The sequence below is a fragment of the Hyperolius riggenbachi genome, chromosome 2, assembly GCF_040937935.1.
Source record: "Hyperolius riggenbachi isolate aHypRig1 chromosome 2, aHypRig1.pri, whole genome shotgun sequence".
NCBI lineage: Eukaryota > Metazoa > Chordata > Amphibia > Anura > Hyperoliidae > Hyperolius > Hyperolius riggenbachi.
In genome coordinates, this window is record NC_090647.1 from 170,963,825 (window position 1) to 170,986,233 (window position 22,409).

A 22,409-nucleotide genomic window follows, 5' to 3' on the forward strand; every position below is an offset into this window, starting at 1 on the left:
AGGTGGATGGCCTTGTCTTGGTAGGTTTATAGTTGTGCCATACTCCTTCCATTTCTGAATGATCGCTTGAACAGTGCTCCGTGGGATGTTCAAGGCTATGGAAATCTTTTTGTAGCCTAAGCCTGCTTTAAATTTCTCAATAACTTTATCCTTGAACCTGTCTTGTGTGTTCTTTGGACTTCACGGTGTTGTTGCTCCCAATATTCTCTTAGACAACCTCTGAGGCCTTCACAGAGCAGCTGTATTTGTACTAAAATTAGATTACACATAGGTGCACTCTAGTCATTAGCACTCATCAGGCAATGTCTATAGGCAACTGACTGCACTCAGACCAAAGGGGGCCGAATAATTACGCACACACCACTTTGCAGTTATTTATTTGTAAAAAATGTTTGGAATCATGTATGATTTTCGTTCCACTTCTCATGTGTACACCACTTTGTGTTGGTCTTTCATGTGGAGTTCCAAAAAAATTGTTTCATGTTTGTGGCAGTAATGTGACATAATGTGGAAAACTTCAAGGGGGCCGAATACCTTTGCAAGCCACTGTATATAGAAATCATACACAGTAAGTAGTCTCACACATGAAAGCAAGAATAAAAACAAACGGAAAATCAAGCAAGCTGTGCATATATATCAAACTAACAGGGGTACATCAGTCAACTGAAACAAATACGGGGTTCCAAAATTGTGTCTTCTAGATTATTCAGGTAAGAGGACCAAAGAGGCGGTACAGAACGCACAGGTGAGCCCATATCCGAATGTACTGTGTGGGGTATACCCATGTACCCAGAGTATTTATTGAACTGGTAAGAAATCTCTGCAAATTGCACAATACTATTAACGTTACTGAACCAGTCCTTGATAGATGGGACTATACTCTTTCTCCAGTACTTGGGATCAGACCCTTAGCTGCGTTAAATAAAAATGGGATAACTGCCTTTTTTTTTTTTTTTTTTTTAAATAGGCCTTGACCGACCTTTTTTTTACCATCTTACACACTATCATTATTATTTATTACTAGTAGACCTAAATCCGTTTTAAAAACAGGCCTTAGGTCTATCTCACCGCCGCATGTCAGCACGCGCGCACCCACCCGTCCACCCATAATCATATCAAAATGTTAAGTGCTCTTTCACATAAACAGCTAAACTGCTGGCCGCCGAGCACCTTCATTCTACAAATGTATGCAGCCAAAAAGCAGCATTTGCACCTCCATGCATTAGCATTTGATATGAGGCGCGGTAACATGGCAGTTGTGTTGGTACATTCAGCATATTCTAATTCTAAACCTTGTTCCATATTCTGCATATCTGCACCTGAATCTCCATGCATGCACACTACGGAAGGGGGAATATACTCACCCTTGTTGCCACCTCTGCACGCTTCTCTCAAATGTCACATAACAGCTCTCCAATACTTCTTTCTTCACAATAAAGTATACTAGAGCTAGAACTTGACATTAAAAATAAATATCTGCATTCTGAGAAAATCAACCATGCCCAATGGATTAAATACCCATTGATTACTATTAGTGTTTACAAAGAAGCAAATTAATGCAGAATTGTGCACATTCTGTATGCAGCTTGTAAATGGACCTCGTACTTTGCTGAGATTTGATTAGTTAATTTTCAAGATGCATACATTTTTGCATAGTCCTGCATCCACTCAGAATTATTTGCATCTCAATGACTGTCCCTAGTTACTAAATACACAAATATTAACCGAGGTACATATTTTTATGTACCTCGGTTTGCATTTACATGTTTGATCCGAAAAAAAGGGGCTTATTACCCCTTTGAAGAAGGGAGGAAAAAGGTCACCTAAGATAGAAGTACAATACTTTGAATTAATGATTTTTAGCCGTCTTCTTTTTTCCACTCCAGGCCTACATGTATGAGCTATTAAAGGGAACCTTAACAGAGAGATATGGATATCTCGTTTTAAACAATACCAGTTGCCTGACATCCTGCTAATCTCTTTGGCTGCAGAAGTGGCTGAATCAAACACCTGAAAGAAGCATGCAGCTAATCCAGTCTGACTTCAGTCAGAGCACCTGATCTGCATGTTTGTTGAGGGGCTGTGGCTAAAAGTATTAGAGACACAGGATCAGCAGGAGAGTCGGGCAACTGGTATTATTTTAAAAGGAAAATCCAGATCCTTCTCAGTTTAGGTTCCCTTTAAGAATGCAGTACTGATTTCACTATAAAGAAACATCTCAATGGGGGCACATTAAATTTATTTAAGTATTTATATAGCACCAACATATTACACAGCAATGTACAGAGTACCGTATATACTCGCAAGCAAGCCGACCCGCATATAAGCCGACCCCCCAACTTTTTCCTGAAAAAACAGGAAAAAATGATTGACCCCCATACAAGCCGGGGGTAGGAAATGCTGGCCGCGTGATCCCCCCAGTGTGTCCCAGTATAGTCAGTATAGTGGCCAGTATAGCTAGTATAGTGCCCAGTATAGTGCCCAGTACAGCTAGTAAAGTGCCCAGTATAGCTAGTATAGTGCTCGGTATAGCTAGTATAGTGCCCCAGTATAGCTAGTATAGTGCTCGGTATAGCTAGTATAGTGCTCGGTATAGCTAGTATAGTGCCCAAGTATAGCTAGTATAGTGCCCAGTATAGCTAGTATAGTGCCCAAGTATAGCTGGTATAGTGCCCAGTATAGTGCTCGGTATAGCTAGTATAGTGCCCAAGTATAGCTAGTATAGTGCTCGGTATAGCTAGTATAGTGCCCGGTATAGCTAGTATAGTGCCCAAGTATAGCTGGTATAGTGCCCAAGTATAGCTAGTATAGTGCCAGGTATAGCTAGTATAGTGCCAGGTATAGCTAGTATAGTGGCCAGTATAGCTAGTATAGTGCTCAGTATAGCTAGTATAGTGCTCAGTATAGCTAGTATAGTGCTCAGTATAGCTAGTATAGTGCTCAGTATAGGTAGTATAGTGCTCAGTATAGGTAGTATAGTGCTCAGTATAGGTAGTATAGTGCTCAGTATAGCTAGTATAGTGCCCAGTATAGCTAGTATAGTGCCCAGTATAGCTAGTATAGTGCTCAGTATAGCTAGTATAGTGCTCAGTATAGCTAGTATAGTGCCCAGTATAGCTAGTATTGTGCCCAGTATAGCTAGTATAGTGCTCAGTATAGGTAGTATAGTGCCAGGTATAGCTAGTATATAGTGCCCAGTATAGCTAGTATAGTGCTCAGTATAGCTAGTATAGTGCTCAGTATAGTGCTCAGTATAGGTAGTATAGTGCCAGGTACAGCTAGTATAGTGCTCAGTATAGCTAGTATAGTGCTCAGTATAGCTAGTATAGTGCTCAGTATAGCTAGTATGGGGCTCAGTATAGCTAGTATAGTGCCAGATATAGCTAGTATAGTGCCCAGTATAGCTAGTATAGTGCCAGGTATAGCTAGTATAGTGCTCTGTATAGCTAGTATAGTGCTCTGTATAGCTAGTATAGTGCTCAGTATAGCTAGTATAGTGCTCAGTATAGCTAGTATAGTGCTCAGTATAGCTAGTATAGTGCTCAGTATAGCTAGTATAGTGCCAGGTATAGCTAGTATAGTGCCAGGTATAGCTAGTATAGTGCCAGGTATAGCTAGTATAGTGCCCCCCGCCTCACCCAACTCCCCCCCCCCCCCCCCCCCGCTGCTATTAGCTTACTGTGCGGCTTCCTCTATTCCCCTCTCCGTCTCCCGGGCATGTAAACAGTTCACAGCAGCTCGCTCCACGGCGGCTGCTGTGTGATGACAGGAAGCTGGAGGCAGAGCGGTTTCCTGTAATGGCGATGTGTATCGCCGTTACTATGGAAACCGCTCTGCCTCCAGCTTCCGGTCATCACACAGCAGCTGCCGTGGATCGAGCTGCTGTGAACTATTTACATGCCCGGGAGACGGAGAGGGGAATAGAGAAAGTCGCACAGTAAGCGAATAGCAGCGGCGGACGCGGGGCGGAGGCGGCCTTCCACCAACAACGAGACTCGCAAGCAAGCCAACCCCCCAACTTTTGGCCCACTTTTGGGGGGTCAAAAATTCGGCTTGCTTGCGAGTATATACGGTATATTGTTTTGTCACTAACTGTCCCTCAGAGGGGCTCCAAAAGTAATCCCTACCATAGTCATATGTCTATTTATGTATTGTGTAGTGCATGTATCATAGTCTAGGGCCAATTTATGGGAAAGCCAACTAACTTTTCTGTAGGTTTTTGGAATGTGGGAGGAAACCGGAGAGGAAACCCACACAGACACGGCGAGAACATACAAACTCCTTGCAGATTTTTTTTTTTTGAGGTGACTCTAAGACAGGGTAATATTATGGGAGAGGTACTATATATGAAGGAATTATAATAGCAGTACTACCAAAAAAAAAAAAAAAAAACATGGAATAGTTCATGTAAATGTACTGTAATGGAAGGTACTGAATGGGAGCTAAACTGGGGCTATTACAATCAAATTACCATTCACTCACCTCTTAACTATATAAACATTTAAAGAGAACCTGAACTGAAAATAAAAAGTCAAAATAACCATACACAGGTCATACCTACATCCTGTGTAGTCTACTACTCAATCTCCTTCTCCTCTCCTGCGTCCCATTTGTCCGCTGTGATCAATGGGATTCTCCGTCCTCCATTTTAAAAATGTCCGTTACCCCATAACAGCTTCGTGGTCAGCACAGTGTTCAACTGTAATATCACCCACTTGAGCCATAGGGAAACATAGACATTACCTTGCACATTCAGGTGTAACTGACAGCTGCTGATATACAACTGACAGCAATTTTTTTTTAGTTCTGACAAAATATTGTCAGAACTGGAAGGGATCAATGTAAGAAGAAAATGGTGAGCTGCTGAGAGGAACTGACAGTAAGGTTAGCATGTAATATTTTTGCAGCTACTTCATGTATTTATTTTAAATATTTTTACTCGCTACAGGTTCCCTTTAAGATGAAGCCCCTTAAAGATAACATAAATGAGTATTTTTCTTCAATGTTGTCCTCATTTTTAGAGTAAAGGAGGGGGGGGGGGGAGATTCCTGGAGGGGAAATATAATTGGGGACCAGCTTAAAGTGAACCTGAACAAATTACAAGTATTTAAAATAAACACATGATGTACCTGCAAATTAATATTACATACTTACCTCACTGTCATTTCTTCTCAGAATATAACCATTTTCTTCTAACAAGGATTCCTTCAAGTTCTGACAAGATTTGGCAGAACAGAAATATATCAGTTGCTGCCCGTTATAACTGAAAGGACAACTGATATGTAAGGTAATGTCCATGTTTCCCTGAAGCTCTAGTGGGTAATATTACAGTTTAACAGTGTAGAGACCCAAACGTTGTTGCAGGGTCATCCCCATGTTTAACATGGAGACTGACAATTCCATCAATCATAGTGGACTAACAGGAAGCAGGAGAGTAGAAAAATTGATTATGCGGGAGGTCAGTATAATGTGTGTATGTATATTTTGACTTAATTTTCAGTTCGAGTTTGCTTTAAACTTTGAAGACTTGAAATAAGAACCTTTAGTGAAAACGTAAAAATTGAACTTATTGGTAAGATGAGAACATATAAACAGGAGTTGGTTTTATTATTAGGATCCAAAGACATCTTAAAGAGGAGCTGTTAGGTATAGGGTCTCAGAGAAAAAAAACACATATATCAGTCTCTAAATATTGGCTGTACTTACATTACATATGCATTTCACTGTCCACGTTTGGATTTCATATTTGTATATAGTATTTGCAGATTATGATGCTCCTGACAGCTCATGGCAGGTTCCAAGTTTGTCTGTCTTGTATGAAGCCAATTGTGATGTAATATCCTCCCTTACCCTGCTTCCTAAAGATTCGACTCACAAAAAAGATCAGGATCAAAGATCCTAATGGTTCATGATCCGGACAACACTACTGTGCAGTGAATATTAATTAGCCATGTGGCTAGGAACAATAGCGGACTCATGCAGTATACTCTAACGGAACATGTGCCCTGTGAACAGCACATTGATTTTTCAGTGTTGTGAGCTGGGCTGCAAGTTACAGGCTGCTGTAACATGAGCCTGTAACTTCTCACTGTGAAAGCAGCCTTAGGGCGGGATAGGGAAATGAAGGGGAGGACCAAGAGTGCAGTGGGGAGAAGGAGCAGCCCCAGAATGCTTTGCAGTATCTGTTATGCGGTCTGCCGGCCTCCTTAGGAGCTTGGGAATAAAGAGCCTTGCTGTTCAGCAAACATCAAAGTAAGAGAGATTTTTAACTTCAGTATTGCCTTTTTGGCTTCCTTCTAAACTGTGTAACACAGGAGAATAGAGGTTTAAATTAGCTTTTGCAGCCTGACAGTTACTCTTTAAGCATGCTATATGGAATAAAAAACAAAACTTATGGTAAATAATGGGATAAAAATCTTCTAGCTAAAAGGTGTACATTATTCTTCACAGGTAAACAAAGGGAGGGAGAGAAAAAAGTTTCATTTGTGGTAAAGCAGTATTTAAAGTGTTGCTTCCATTCTAAGCATCATGGATGAAAACAATGACAGCTGCATCTTCCTCAGACAGCTTGTTTATCGAATTACATAACATCTCTATATGCAACAAAGACAACTAAACACGTTTCGGGGAAATAACGGGATGAGGTTTAAGTGGACAAAATGTAACACAGATGTTCAACCCCCATACTACAATTTCCCTTTCACATCACATAAATAACCATATGCCCTTAAGAGCCCAAAAGATCAAATCTGTTGCTATAATTTTACACAACAGCTGTTCTGCAAATTAAAATAAAATATATCTGATAAATCAAATTATAAATGCCAGTGCAACAGCCTAGTTTATCTTGATCAGCAGCAAAGCTTCTGTCCCCATAAAACCAGGAAATTTAGTGTACAAAAATAACCATAAAACAAGAAACTGTTTAAAGTCAAATACAGTGTAAGGCAGGTTCAATCCTGGATCATGAATCAACAAAACCTGTAAATGTAATCACTGCATGTTAGGCCCCGTTCACACTTGCGGTTTTGTCAAAACCGCACCGGATGTCCGGACTGCACCGGAGCCGGACCGGACCTGATCCGCACGGTTCCTATCCGGATCCGGTCCGGATCCGGTCCGTTTGCATCCGGTTTCCGTGCGGTGTGAACACGGTTGCGGTCCGGATCCGGTTTCTTAAGGAGATACCATCCTGTTAATACCTGGGGTCTGGGAGGTCAGCAGAAGGGTCTGGGGTCATTGTTGGAGACAGGTGGACGTGTGGAGACCATCCGTGGATACAGAGACTGCAGTTGGGACCATGGATCCAGGCATTTTTTACTCGTAAAACTGGGAATTCTCTCCTTCCTGTTGTTCGCCTCCTCGTTATCAGACATCAGACATGTTGCTGCCAAAACGAGCTCCAGCATGAAATCGCTGCTGCCCCACTCTTTGAACGCTGGGCCCATGTGGTCCCCATCCAAAATGCATAGGAAGTGGGGTAGAACGTCCGGTTTTTGTAGCCAGTGTGTTGTGCGCTCTCCGGCTCTCATTGCTTTGTATTGGCCGGATGGTGCAGTCCGGCTCCGCTCCGGATACGGCTGCCGGAGGAGCCGGACCAAAAAATAGTGCATGTTGGAACGGACGCCGGAGTCCGGATCCGGTCCGGCTCCGGTCCGGCAGAACAGACGCATGTGAACGGACGCATAGGCTTTCATTGCTATTGCCGTGCGTCCGTTCTGCAAGCGGTCCGGCTCCGGCACGGCGATTCCGGACGGCCACCGCTAATGTGAACCGGGCCTTAAAAGGGCAAGTAGAATATCTGTGTGGCAAATTATGCAGCTTTGTGTTCAGTAAAAGATTAAGGCAGCTGAAGAGGCTCGGAACTTGCATGGAGCAAATAATGCGAACTTCACCAGATGTCATATTCTGACAGACATTCTAAAAAACATTCTAAATCCAAAAAAAAACAACTGTTTGCTAATTTAGTAAAGTGCCTGTGTAGGTTCCCAGTCAGATGCCCTCACATGCTGAAGATTGGAATTCATTTTTCAAAGTTTACAAGACTCTATTCTTTTATTTCTAATTTCGATTAGATTGGAAGAGGACAACAGAAGAATGGCTGCCAGGGGTGCTGCAATGAGGGACATAGCAAGATTTCAAGGGGCTGGCGGAAGCCCCAGGTAAATAAACATTTATTAATTTTCACTCATGTATCCGCTGCAGAAACTGACTTCGCCAGGTTGGCTTCCGGGTCGGCTTCTTCTGCGCTCCACCGCTGACGTCATCAGCACTGCACTGCACAGGCACAGTAGTTCTGTGCCTGCGCAGTGCAGATGACGTCAGCGGTGGAGCGCAGAAGAAGCCGACCCGGAAGCCAACCTGGCGAGGTCAGTTTCTGCAGCAGAGAAGACCGAGAGCCACCGAAGCTGCGGCAATGGCACAGGACAGCTGCCAGAGGCTGAAGGAAGGCCCAGGTAAGTGCATTTTTTCCCCTGGATGTATCCTTTATAGCAGTGGTCCTCAAACTACGGCCCACTGAGGATTTTTCACCGGCCCCCAAACACAAAATGTATAACTTATAGATGCGTCTCACTGCACCTTTAAATATTAGCGGCCTGCATATAGAATAGCAGTGCTGGCACCACCCATCCACATACTGTAGAAGCCAATGAGCAGTCATTTGCTGTCTTCCAATCCAATGCTGCATCAGGTGACACTGCTGTCCAACTGGATGACAGGCTGTCACCTGGGTATGCTTCACTGCCTGGTGCACAAAAATGTTCTTTGGGCGCTACATGACTGAATGGCTGCTGCTGGGAGTTCTCCTCCGTGCATGATTGGGTAGAATCAATACCTAGATTCAATGTAATGTTTTTAAACATTTTATATATGTTCCGGCCCCCCAGCAGTCTGATAGATGTTGACCTGGCCCTTGACCGAAAAAGTTTGGAGACCCCTGCTTTTAAGGATAACCGAGGTTAACCACGGGTCAAACTACAGATACTCAACTAAAGAAGCCTCTGGATCCTGCTGTGGCTTCCTACACCATCCTCCCGTCCACTGCTCCTACCCAGGACCAGCCTTAGGATTGTGACCATGCTCCTTTTCATGCACAAGCAAGGCATTACTGCAGCCGCATGAGCACAGCCGCACCTGTGCATGAAGAGGAGCGTGGTTGCAATCAGAAATTTGACAAGATCTTGTTGGATTTCTTTTGGGAATCCACAAGCAGTAATGGTGGTCCAAAGGATGGCGTAGAAAGCTTCTGCTGGATCAAAAGACTTCCCACTTATTAGTTATCGTTTTTTTGTGTTTTGTTTTTTCTTACTAAATATTCGTCTCAGGTACGTCTTAAAGGACAACTGTAGTGATAAGAATATGGAGGCTGCCATATTTCCTCTTGAGCAATATCAGTTGCCTGGCAGCTCTTCTGGTCTATTTGACTGCAGTAGCATTAGAATAACAAAAGAAACAAACATACTGCTAATCTCGTCAGATCTGATAATAATGTCAAATACCTGATCTGCATACGCTTGTTCAGAGTCAATGGCTAAAAGCATTAGAGACAGTATTAGCAGGACAGTCAGTCAACTGGTATTGCTTATAAGGAAATAAATATGGCAGCCTCCATATCCCTCTAACTACAGTAGTCCTTTAAAGAGAACCCGAGGCGGGGTTCTTCCATCGCAATCCATATACAGAGGCTGGGTCTGTCTATAGAGCCCAGCCTCTGTTGCTAGTTCGTTCCCTCCAAAGCCCCCCCTGCGCGCTGTCAGACCCCATAAATCACAGCCGCGCTATGCGGCTGTGTTTACCTCACTACTGTCAGTCTCGGCTGCTCCCCGCCTGCTGAATCGCTCCGGTCCCCGCCCACATCCCTTCCCTCCAATCAGCGGCGAGGGAAGGGACGTGAGCAGGGACAGGAGCGATTCAGGAGGCGGGGGAGCGGCGAGACTGACATTGAGATAAACGCAGCCGGCTGCGACACGCTGCATGTCACCAGCGCGGCTGTGTTTTATGGGGTCTGACAGCACGCAGAGGGGGCTTTGAAGGAAACGAACTAGCAACAGAGGCTGGGCTCTATAGACAGACCCAGCCTCTGTATATAGATTGCAATGGAAGAACTCCGCCTCGGGTTCTCTTTAAGGATAGAATTATCCTCTAAAAATACATTTTGTGTAGAAGTGTATTCACTTAACCTCGAAGGGTTTTTCCCCTTAAAAAAACAGAGCAATTTTCACCTGTCAGCGCTCCTTCCATTCATTATCCTATAACTATATTACTACTTATCGCAATAAAATCATCTATATCTTGTTTTTTTTGCCACCAATTAGGCTTTCTTTGGGGGGTACTTTTTGTTAAGATTTATTTTATTCTAACTCTGTTTTATTGGGAATAATAAGAAAAAAAATGGAAAAAAATATTTCTCAGTTTTCGGCCATTATAGTTTTAAAATAATACATGCTACCATTATTAAAACCCACATGGGAGGTTATTGCAACATTTAGCCTAGTACAATGAATGGCGCAAATATTTTATTTGGAAATAAAGGTGGATTTTTTCAGTTTTGTGTCCATCCCTGATTACAAGCCCATAATTTATAAATTAACAGTAATATACCCTCTTTACATACATATTTAAAAAGTTCAGGTCCTAAGGAAACTATTAATGTATTTTTTTTTTATTTGTAAAAAACAAAACAAAACAACAAAAAAAATGTTGGTAGTTAATGGGGAGTGTAGGGGGTCAGGGGTTAATTTTAAATGTAAAAATAAGCTAAAAATATGTCCTTTATTGAAAAAAAGAATGTAGATGTAATTATACTATTTGGCCACAAAAATATGTCCTCATAGCTGACTTTAATAAACATAGTATTAGTATGCAAACAGGAAGCACTGTGTGGACGGGTTTTGTGAATGGGGCTTGCGTATGTAATAGACAGCTGCGGTCATTCACACGGGGACTTAGATCAATGAATGGGAACTGTGTTCCAATACATTGATCTAGTGGCCATCGATCGAGGGGTGTGGGGCAGCGGAAACGCGATTTTTTTCTGAATCCTGAAAAAGGCTGGTGGTGTGTCCAAAATGCTGCTTTAACATTTCTGTTATTGTTTGGTCTTCATCAATAGATATAGCATATGTATACATTGGAGATATAGCAGATTCATGGAGCTATGCATGAATAATGGAGTAATTACTCCATCTTGAATTTTGTGTACCAGAGATGACTGATTAATTTACAGATTATGATGGAAAATACCATTTGGTTTTGGTACTAAGAAGAGAGCACCCTAAAAACCTTTACCTATCTTGGTCCCCCTCATCTTCCATAATGTCCTGTAGTGCAGTATTCCCCAACCCTTTTCTCAAGGCCCACCAACAGTGCATGTCTGCTGAGATGCTAATTACCCCACCTGTGCATGTTTGTGGGTTTCTTCAAAACATGTACGGTTGGTGGGCCTTGAGGACAGGGTTGGGGAACTTGGCTGTAGTGGGTCCTATGTTTGTAGCCTCTGCTAATAGAGCCTGGTTAGACAACCCTCCACTACAGACATTGCGGAGACTGAATTTGCTAGGCAAAAGATCCAGCCTGTGAGGGCTTACATAAAAACCCAGCTTGTTGGTTTCATGGTCCCACTTCTGGTGTTCATTCAACATTCTAGACAACTTTTTTTTTTTTAGGGTGGGGGGAAAGAGACGACAGTGACAATACTTTTATTAGTGATTGCAACATGGAAGTGGTATTGCTGCATCCTCGTTTACATTCACATTATTTCTCATTTTCCCCAGGCTGCTTATTTGTACAGTACTGTATATCCAGCGCCGATGCCATTCTCCTTGTCTTACAAACATCAAACATCGACTCGCTTGCAACCAACCTGAAGAGAGCAGCCGACCATGGGTTTCACTCCGACATAGGACGCATGCATACATGTAGGGGCCAAAAAACATGTTTATTATAACAGAAGTCTTATTATATCCGGGTTTATTAAACTAGGCGTTGCTCCCAATCGAGACTGGACAGGACCAGGAGAGGTAATTTACTATACACAAATTTATTATAACGAGATTATACTGTGTGGTTGTGTGTATATACAGCAAATTCAGAAAGTATTCACAGGGCATAACTTTTTCCACTTTTTTTATATTACAGCCTTATTCCAAAAACTAAATTCCTTTTTTCCCTCAGAATTTGAGACAACTCCCCATAACGTAAAAAAAAAAAGTTTACTTGAGGTTTTGGCAAGTTTATTAAAGGTAACAAAACTGAGAAAAAATGAAAAAGGGATGTGCTGTGAATACTTTCCGGATGCATTGTGTATATATAAATATATACATACACACTCGGAGGTAAAAGAATAGCTTAATTAGGCTAATCAGTGTCTGATACTAATTTGCATGCTATCCCACATCCACCTCCTTAGGTTACATTAAATGCTTCTAAACCAACATCGTTTTGCCTTTGTGTCTGTACCAAAATCTTTAGTCGCAATACAGAGAGACCATAAACAAACTTTGGCAGCAATTTCCTACTGAACAGTACATTAAAGTAAATAAGACAATCATTTCCAAGTCATGCTGTCAACAACAATGCTTTCAACAAATTATGCCTTTATGTGGTGGAGTCTAAATGTAGTCTTGTCGACTTTTATATTCTTATGTTTATTTGTTATCAATAAATAACCATTACACTTGCCTATTATCCCACACAGCTAGAATGTAGACACTACTGTGAGAAGAGAATAAACTCAGGGCCACAAAGGCATAAAATCACCAACTTGTAAAAAGTAGTATATCTAATGATTCCAGCTCTTCCTGTAACTATATTCTTCCAACAGATTAAATAATCTCATACCCATTTGAAGATATCCTTTCAGCAATATAACTTGGCAAATCAATATATAATTTGCACCAAACAGTCCTGTTTTATAGGGAGAAACCTATAAAGACACCCTCCCCCCAACAGCGTCCACAACAACTGTTCATACACGATTTGCACAGCTATCATTTGTTCCATCTAACTATTCAGACCTAGCTAAAGCAGAATAATCACTGCTGGCACATTAACCCTTTCACTGACATCGATAAAATGTCTTCCATGACATGCATCTTGACAAAACTGTTAAAAAGCAGGATTATAGTGGTGGTAGCTGCACCAACCTTATTTGCTGCTTCTCCAGCACTGAAACAAACCTGACACACAAGTACTTCCTAGTCAATAATAGTGTGCCGGGCTGAAGCACGAATAAGAAGGTAAGCTATGTGCTTCTCAGCTCCATCACTGACAGGAGACATGACAAGGGTCAGATCAGACAGCCGTCTAAAAAGGGGTGTAGATTAACGTCATCCTTAGGGATCAGGACTCAATCCCTTAGGCAACAGCATGGGGTCTCTTTCTGTACAGATGTGCTGGTAGCCAATAGACTGGCAACGTGTTCTGTGGCTAGAGAGGGGCAAAAAGACGACAAGTGGTGCGCAACAGAGGCTCACAGCAGGAGGGACAAGGAAGGAGAACAATGGACTAGCTGCAAGCTCAGCTGAACCAACCAAAGGAAAAATGTAGTACTACTGAGAAGGTTGAGCGGAGATGGTCTCGCATCCCTGGACTGATCTCCAGACATGCCTTGCCCTGTGTCGGTCGCGCAACTTCGCTGAGCACTTAAAAATCTGGCACAGCTGTGGCTTCTATGGGGAAGATGTCAGATCCCATAAGGATAGGGTGCGAGGAGGAAGGGGGCCAAGGAAGCTAAGTTACAGGTGCTGGCTTTAAAGTCAAGGCCTTTGAAAAACTTTCTGCTCTTTAATTGAAGCCCCAACCCTTTACAGCTCCCTGCATGTAACATTATCTTAAAAACAAAAAATAAACTACTCATAGGTCTTTAGAGAGAAATAGAGAACAGCAGGAAGGATTACCTCAAACCAACAGGTCATCAATCCAGTGCTTTTGAGTAAGCATTTTGTCAACTAAATGAACATGCATTTATAGTGCATCTAGGCACCTGCATGTTACAAATGCTTGCAGAATAGGTAGCACTGAGGGAACTTTTATCAACTACAATAGAAAATGGAAAAGACAAAAAACACACAAAATACAAATTTACACAAGCTGGAGAAATTCAAGTGGATGCTAATTTGCAATATGTGGGAACCTACATAGCTATTCCCAGGCAGATATTAATAAATGTAGAGCTGCAGGCACAATGTTAATCAGAAAGCTTGATATTATAACTTGTTTCCACACAGGAATGTCAATGATTTCTTTCAGTTCAAAAAATACATATATTAATGTCAAGCAGTATGATCTGCGATGAGTGATTAGGATAACTAGCTTTGGAGCATCAGCAAAGGAAGACAATACGACAGGAGAGGTTCTCTGGAACTGAGTCATTAAAAACAATGCTATAAATAGATGCATAACATGTCAATTTTTGTTTTCATTTCTTGAAAAAGACTTTTTTTACGACAAAGGGCCATGTACTGAGGGAAAAAAAGAAAAATGGCATACATCCTACAGCATATGGACTCAACAAGAAACAGATTTCCATCAATGAATATAGTTCAATACGATTCTCTTACTCGCCATCCTTGTTATTCATAAGAAAGGACACTGGTTTCATTAGGGAGCACACTAAGGCCCGGTTCACATTAGCGTTCCAGGTCCGGCTTCCCCGAACCCGGAACGCTCCATACACAGCGGATGGTGAATGGATATATTGTTAATCAATGTATCCATTCACACTCGTGCACCGTCCGGATCTGGATCCGATCATGCAGCTCCGGGACGGTGCGGCTTTTTTTCCAACATGCGCTATTTTTCAGTTCGTCCCAGTGCGGCTGCAGACCCGGGCCGGATCCTGACCCTTCGCATGCGGCCATGCTGTGCAATGAGAAACGGATGTTTCTCATCACACTGGCAATAGGACCGGATGCTTCCAGCACCGGTCATATGCCACTTGGGGGGCCCGGACTACACGCCGGTATGCCGCATGCTTGCGGTGCCTTTCTGGCACTGCAATGTATCTAGTTCCGGCTACTTTATTGTAGCCGGAACTGACACATTCCGGATCCGCAACTTGTGCCGCCTTGTGGCCACCGCAGAGACTCGTACGGTCTCTTTGCGGCCCCCGGACACTTGCGGACTCGAACCGCAAGTGTGAACGGGGCCTAACAGAGTATAAGCATGGTGGGGTCCAATGGTTTTAGGCATTGAGGAGAAGTCATCGTGTGAGGGTAAGGTTAGGTTGTAGTAAGATATCAGTAAACATTACAAATCTACTATTGGAACTACACAGTGATTCATAGTAATACTAGTAGACCTAAGCCCATTTAAAAAAAAGTGTTCTAGGTCTCTCTCTAAAGCTCAACACACACCATACAATCTTGGTTGTTCAATCTTACCACTTTCATGTAGTATAAGAGCTTATCCAATCAATCATTCAAGGTATTTTCAATCTGTTGGCCCTTATACTACATAGATTTGGTAAATCTGTACAACTAAGATTGTATGGTGTGTGTTGAGCCTTAGAGCCGCATGTCAGTGCGCATGCGTGAGCACTCGCCTTCCGCGTGCACCCGTCCGCCCTGGCCTCATCGTCCTCCTTTCCCAACGGCTACACATGTGCAGTAGCCAAAAACCATGGACACAGGGACAGGAGGATGACACAGGGACAATTAGGTTTTATTATATAGGACATCGTTAATATACCAATATTGTACTTGTGATTGGCACATGACCGAACTGCGTGGCAACGAGGGATTGAAATCTATGCCCTAGCAGGAAGAAGAGGCTACAAACAGGGCACAGATTTCGATCAGCTATGTCTAGAAAATGTTAAACAATGCCAGGTGTGTGGCTGTTGCCCTCATCATGCTGGCTTCTCAGCATTTCTCAATGTGTTTGTTTTGCAGAGAGATTCTCCATTTGGTGGTTTAGGGTATCAAGGCAATCTGCATAGCAACATGTAGCCCTAAAAACTCTTGCCTTTGCTAACTTGCAGCTCTTAACCCCAAAATAAAATGTGTGAGTTTTATCCACAGCAGCACTTTTTATTTTCAAACTATGACTGAAAACTGAGAAATACTTTTTGTTATTCCCTTTATGTATAGGAAATTAAATTCTTAGCAAAAGATCAACCTAAAAAAAAAAAAATCCTAGTTTGTCCAGAAACAAAAAAAAACAATATATAGGTCATTTAGGTGTGATAAGGAGTGATAAAGTTCTTGGCAAATGAATGGTAGGAATGTGAAAAGTGCTCTGGTTTTCAACCAGATCAGGGCCATAGGCTTACACCCCATAGTGACCAGGCTATTTTTTACAATTTAGTGCTCTGCAGCTTTAACTGCTCGATGCAGATCCATACAACTAAGCACACAAGTGAATCCCCCCTCCCCCCTTTTTTCTGCCACCAACAGAGATTTCTGTTGGTGGGCTCTGGTCGCTACTGCAATGTTTATTTGTTTTTTTATGTATTCCCCTTTTTTTTTTTTTTTTTTTTATAAAATTCTTTGATATTTATTTTTATTCCCCCCTCCCTCCCCCCGACAGCCAATCACGGCAATCCTCTCTCATGGGCATCAGCCTATGAGAGGAGATTGCAATCGGAGCCTCTCCAGGGGACAGCAGAGTAACACTGCTATCCCTAGTACAGCGCTGCAGTAGATCGCAGCGATGTACAATGTAAATAGACGGCAGTTTTGCCGTCTAAAACAGTCTGGCAGACACTCAAGCAAGGATACGTGCGCAATCCCTACTTATCTCCTCCCAACGTTTTTGACGCCTTTTGGTTTTAGGCAGTCCTGGGGCTGCCACCTTCCCAATGCCTATTGCCGTTAAGTGGTCGGGAAGGGGTTAATGAGGAATAACCTGTGGCAGGGAAGGGGTTAAATCAAATCTAACATCTAATCTACCAAAAAAGCATGCAGTCTGTCCCCAATTGTTTTCAATGCTTACAAATAAGCACACTTTCCATTATTCTGTAAAAGGTAAAGCCCTGAGTAGAAGGAAATGAATTTTTCTCAATCATACTGGAGTTTCACTTTAAAGAGTCTTTTCTTTAACATTAAAGGTCCACCGCACATCTTTCTTCCAGGCAGAATATGAATTAATCTCTTTATGCAGCAAAGTTCTTTGTGTCAGTTATGTTCTGGATGAATATGAAACACTATAACAAGAGCTCACGTACACTTAATTCAACAGCATTACCTGACTGGATTGCTGGTCAGAGAGACTCTCAGAGAGTCTAAGTAAGAGATAAGTCTTTCATCTGTAGAGCCTGTTTTCAGTTCATGAATGAATTCCTGTGGTGAGATCTGTCTGCTGCTCTTCAGGCTACCCTGAAATAAGATAAAAATCATACTGAGTGATCATTGATACAGCAGGCCACACACTTACATCACAGATTATAACCTTTTCACCAGGTTTATAGGGGAGATATAAGGCATACTTCTCCATGTTGTGATAACATTGTATTTACATTCTATAATCAGAAGCTTTAAAACAATTTATATATGGAGCAGTTTCTGGTAGGCATACATTAAAAAAAAAACACACTGATAAGAACAGGTAATGCACATTTTTAAATGGTTGCCATGACATGGATCATGCATATTTGGTGGGATGTTGAGACTACATTTTGCAACACCTGTATCAAGCTCCTTAGTAACAGGTAAGCTGATCAGAAAAGGGAATAGAATATGAACGCATGGGACCCGTGGCAAACCAAAGACCGGTTGTATGAACGCGAGAGGAAACAATGTTTAATTTGAACACAAACTTGGCTTATATCAATATAAATATATAAATAGTGTGGAAATAAATAGGAGGTACGGCTGAACATAAATGCCTGGGTTTTGTAGGAAAATATTGAATTAAAGAAATGATCTATACCACTATTATAACTTCTCCTGTCCATGCTGGCAACCGTTTTTATTTCTATACTCCAGGTCCACTTTATTGGTCAAGGTTTTTTTTTTTATCACATATATAACATTTGTATTACATATACTATATACTGTATAACTTGTTACATATAATTATGGCATACAGATAAAAAAAAAAAAAAAGTTACCAAACATATTGACACCATCATCTTTAATTTGCTGTTCTTATACAAGTCAGAAAAGGCAGTTCAGCCTCCAGTCCCTCCAAGTGCATATTAAATGTGAACAGTACAATACTACTTTACATAAGCGCATATAATGCAAAAAGTACACTTGGTTTAAGAGCTCTTTGCTATACAAGCAAAAATGATTGTGAAATGTTGAGTTGATATACAAGCAACATCTTGATATACAAGCAAAAAAAAAAAAAGTGTACATGCATCAAGTCATCACAACTGGGCCAATGGTTCTTCTCCCTTTGGTGCTGTAAGATTGTAATTAATTGTATTCTGAGTGTAGAGACCGTGCAAAGTCACATTCCCATGTAATCCTCAAAAGTAAGCAAAAGCAGCTGTCAATGGATAAGTTCCTTGTTAAAGCCGCACACACACACACAAAAAAAAGAAGTTGGGGTGAGCCACCAGATGGTAATGATTCTGTTTTATTTTATACTTTACTATAACGTTTTTTTGGATTGTGGAACAAATTACCTTGGTTTCCATTAATTATTATGGCAAATTTGCTTTGATATAAGAGTACTTTGGATTACAAGCATGTTTCAGAAATCAATTATGCTCACAAATCAAGGTTCCACTGTAATTAAACATCTATCTGACATGTCTCCCAAGTGAAAGGAAGTGCTCTCACAAAATAATAATAATAATTCAAATGTTATTCCAATTTGAACAAATAACAGTGCAAACAATAAAAAACGGCTTGTAACTTCTAAACTTGTAAGTACACCTCTGTTCTACTGTACCATCATAGGGTTTCAATGGTGCCACCATCAAACATTTTCTAGTACATTACAACACACTATAGAGAAATCTCTAGAACTTTCCAAATTTGTACCTGGAGTGCAAGAACACCAACAGTGTAAGTCCATGGAGGTCCAAGAAGCAAGGAATTTGTTTTACATAATAGAGCAAAAAATATTAATATGCTATACAAGGTGTGTTTGGAGGAAGAAAAAAATTGGACGTTTCTGGGAAAAGTTATCAGTGCGTTGTGTTGCATACAATGGTGTATAGCGAAGCATACAGTCAATACAAAGTATGCTTTACTGTCACTGGTAACACGCATTTTGTGGTAATGCACTGCATGCAGTGTGCTACAATGCTGCATGCTGTTATACCTCAACAGAGTATTTTAAAGTAGCTGTCACAACGCACCACAACCTCTGTGTACATGACCTTATCAATTAAATATTCATTATGAGTCTCCAAATTCCATTTAACTTCCAACACTTAATAGGAAACAACTCTTTATCATTGAGGATAGTGGTAAACAGAGACTCTATATCCAGAGTCACCAAAATCCACTGCAGCTGAATTTGTAACTTTTCTAAACAAGTCAATACATCCCTGCCATCCATTACAGGGGAAGATAGAGAGGCCAACACATCCTATAGTTTTGGATCTACAGAGACATTCTAAAGGGACTGTTAATTACATAACAATAGGGTGACCAGGATCGATATGCAAGCTTTACTGAAAGAGTGAGGTGGGGAACCTGAAGCCATATGGAGGCTGCCATATTTATTTCCTTTTCAACAATACCAGTTGACTGGCAGCCCTGCTGATCTATTTGGCTGCACTAATGTCTTAATCACATCAGAAACACATGCAGATAATCTTGTCAGATCTGACAATGTCAGAAACACCAAATCTGCTGCATGCATGCTCATGGTCTATGGATAAAAGTATTAGGAGGCAGTGTATCAGCAGGATAGCCGGTCAACTGGTATTGCTTAAAAGGAAACAAATACGGCAACCTCCATTTACCTCTTGCTTCAGGTTCCCTTTAAGTGGACTTATAATGCATAACATTTAAACAAAAATATAGTTGAGGAAACCTAACCGTCCATAGCATTTCTTTTGATAAGACAAACAAAATGTCTTACTTTGAGGCTAGTGCATTATGGGGCAACAGAATCTTCCTCCTGGTAAAGAACCCTATGCATGTGCCTATGCTACCAGATCCTGAATGCATGGTTGCATGACATCACTCTCTCAACACTCAACTGAGGCAAGCTGTGAAAATATTGCCTAGACAAAGTTATGTGGAGAAAGCTCTAGGAAGAGTTTTTACTAAAGAGACCTGTTTGAATGATTACACAGCATCTGACAATTTACTCTGCTTTATTTAATGTTCTCACATGACATGCTGCAGCTCAACAAAACAGCACATTGGCTGCCTGTGAGTCTGTGACGAACAAACTGCTCACCCTCAGCCACTCCATTCCTCCTCCCTTTTTCCCTTCTGGTGTTAAAGTCAAATGAAACACTACTGCTCTCCTGCCTCCCCCATCCTTATTCAGTCAGACTCCTCCCACAGCACAAGCAGCTGCTTTTCTCGCTCTCCTCTCAATTTCCCTCCTATGCTCCTACTCTGACTAAATGCTGTTAGTGTAAACACAGTACAAACATGCTGCCCCTGTAATATCTGCGCCTGATGCAAATGTTTCACCTTGCTTCGTGAGAGAACCGACCCTATGCATGTGATATAAAAGCAATTTATATGTGCAGATTTGGGATATAGGAGACAGCCTTAGTTTAATGTCAGACTTGTGTCCACACAAAGAATTCAGCCACTAAGAAAACCCCTTTCCTATGCTGCAAACAAAAATGCAGAGATTAAACTGTCATACCACTCCTATTTAATACTGATGACATTTTCTCAAGTAACAGACATTTGAATAAATATTTAGAGCAATTGGCAGGCTGGAATTATTTTCTGGATTGTACTGAATTACAGATAGGCAGAAGACATTATTTAAATAGCAATGACAATGGGAACTTTCCATAGCAATGAGCAATAACTGTTGAAAGCTTGGGAAAGCTTATTAAATAAACATTGATTTCCTGATCTGCCAACCACTATTTAATGGTTCATTGAAGGATAAAAACCTACTTTACTGAAAATCTGTTGGACAAAAACACACCCTGCTGCTTACAGCCATTATTTCATTATTAGCCATGTGAATGCACAAGTTTATGGTGTGCTCTGTAAACCAGTCAACACACATGAAATTATTTTGTCCCCTGCGGCTTGAAATATGCAAAGGACAAATTTAACACAGGAGCATTGATAGGTGAAAGGACCGCATTGGCAGAGCAGCGTAAGCCATTGTTTGGTTATTTACACACCTTCAAAGACATATACTGCATGTATGTATATATATATATATATATATATATATATATATATATATATATATATATATATATATATATATATATATATATATATATATATATATATATATATATGCGCCTCTTCAATATCTGTATGAAAATGAGACTTAACGTGTCAGCGGGTTACACTACAATTTATACAGCACTAGAAAAAATGTACATTGCTCCATGACCCTCAAAGGGGCTCAAAATCTATTCTAATACTTTCAGCCACAGACCCTGAACAAGCATGCAGCAGATCAGGTGTTGTTGACATTATTGTCGGATCTGACAACTTAGTTGCATGCTTGTTTCTGGTGTTATTCAGACACTTCTGCAGCCAGAAAAAACAGGCGACTGGTATTGTTAAATATGAAACAAACATGGCAGCCTCCATAGTCTTCTAACTTCAGTTTTTTATCCAAACCTTGACTCAACGCAACTCAAATCAAAACTGACAAAATACAGCCTTAATTTAAAAAAAAAAAAAAAACCTTTCCCAATATTGAACTAGTTGGTTATTCCATAACTGTTGCACAGGGAATTCGTAAGAGGCTCTCGCACATTACTGTACACCCATATGTAAGAGTTTACCCTGGTCTATTTTGATCCATGCATGCAATTAACGTTTTGCCAAGGAAACCCTATGGACAGAAGCAAAAACCATACAGACACTAATCCAATAGTCGTTACATATTCATGTAAAGTGTGTGTATTAGGAAAAGCGCTATGACGTGTAGGCTGCCGCTATAAAGGTATGGGAGCTGGTCCCAAGCCCCAGGATGTAAAGAAGTAGACACAGTTCACCTTTGCGCAATCTGCAATGGACTATACTGGGTACTGATACTACAGCATGTGAATGAGTTAGTGCAATGTTTCCAATGGGGAGATGCTCATTGGTGGTATCTGGCTAGCAAGCAGACGTGTTAGATATTGGATTAATACAGTACCTGCCTCCGGCGTCTGCTACAACACTGCCACACACAATTTGAAAGCAAACCCCTTTGTGCTTCAAGTAATCCAGACATCCAGAGCGAGCAGCACTCAGCTCTAACGGAGATGCAGTATCAGCGTCGCACTCCCGAGTCAGGTGATCACAGACTTCCTGACGGCTATTCCTGTTGCGTTCCACAGGTGGTTACTGCTCTCC

At 41.3% G+C, this 22,409-nt stretch overlaps 1 protein-coding gene and 1 long non-coding RNA gene across 5 annotated transcripts in view; one reads left to right on the top strand and one right to left on the bottom strand.

The window, feature by feature from the left end:
• The window catches only part of DIAPH3 (diaphanous related formin 3), an 847,513-nt gene that overhangs the window by 565,362 nt on the left and 259,742 nt on the right, over nucleotides 1–22,409 (bottom strand). For all 4 annotated transcript variants that reach the window (XM_068267828.1, XM_068267829.1, XM_068267827.1 and 1 more), the window contains one exon: nucleotides 17,188–17,318. In XM_068267828.1, the coding sequence (XP_068123929.1) occupies nucleotides 17,188–17,318 (131 nt within the window). The remainder of the gene's footprint in view (nucleotides 1–17,187; nucleotides 17,319–22,409) is intronic.
• LOC137544160 (uncharacterized) lies at nucleotides 699–11,951 on the top strand. Its single transcript, XR_011025746.1, has 3 exons — nucleotides 699–745; nucleotides 8,076–8,162; nucleotides 11,775–11,951. It is a non-coding gene; the product is annotated as an uncharacterized lncRNA (long non-coding RNA).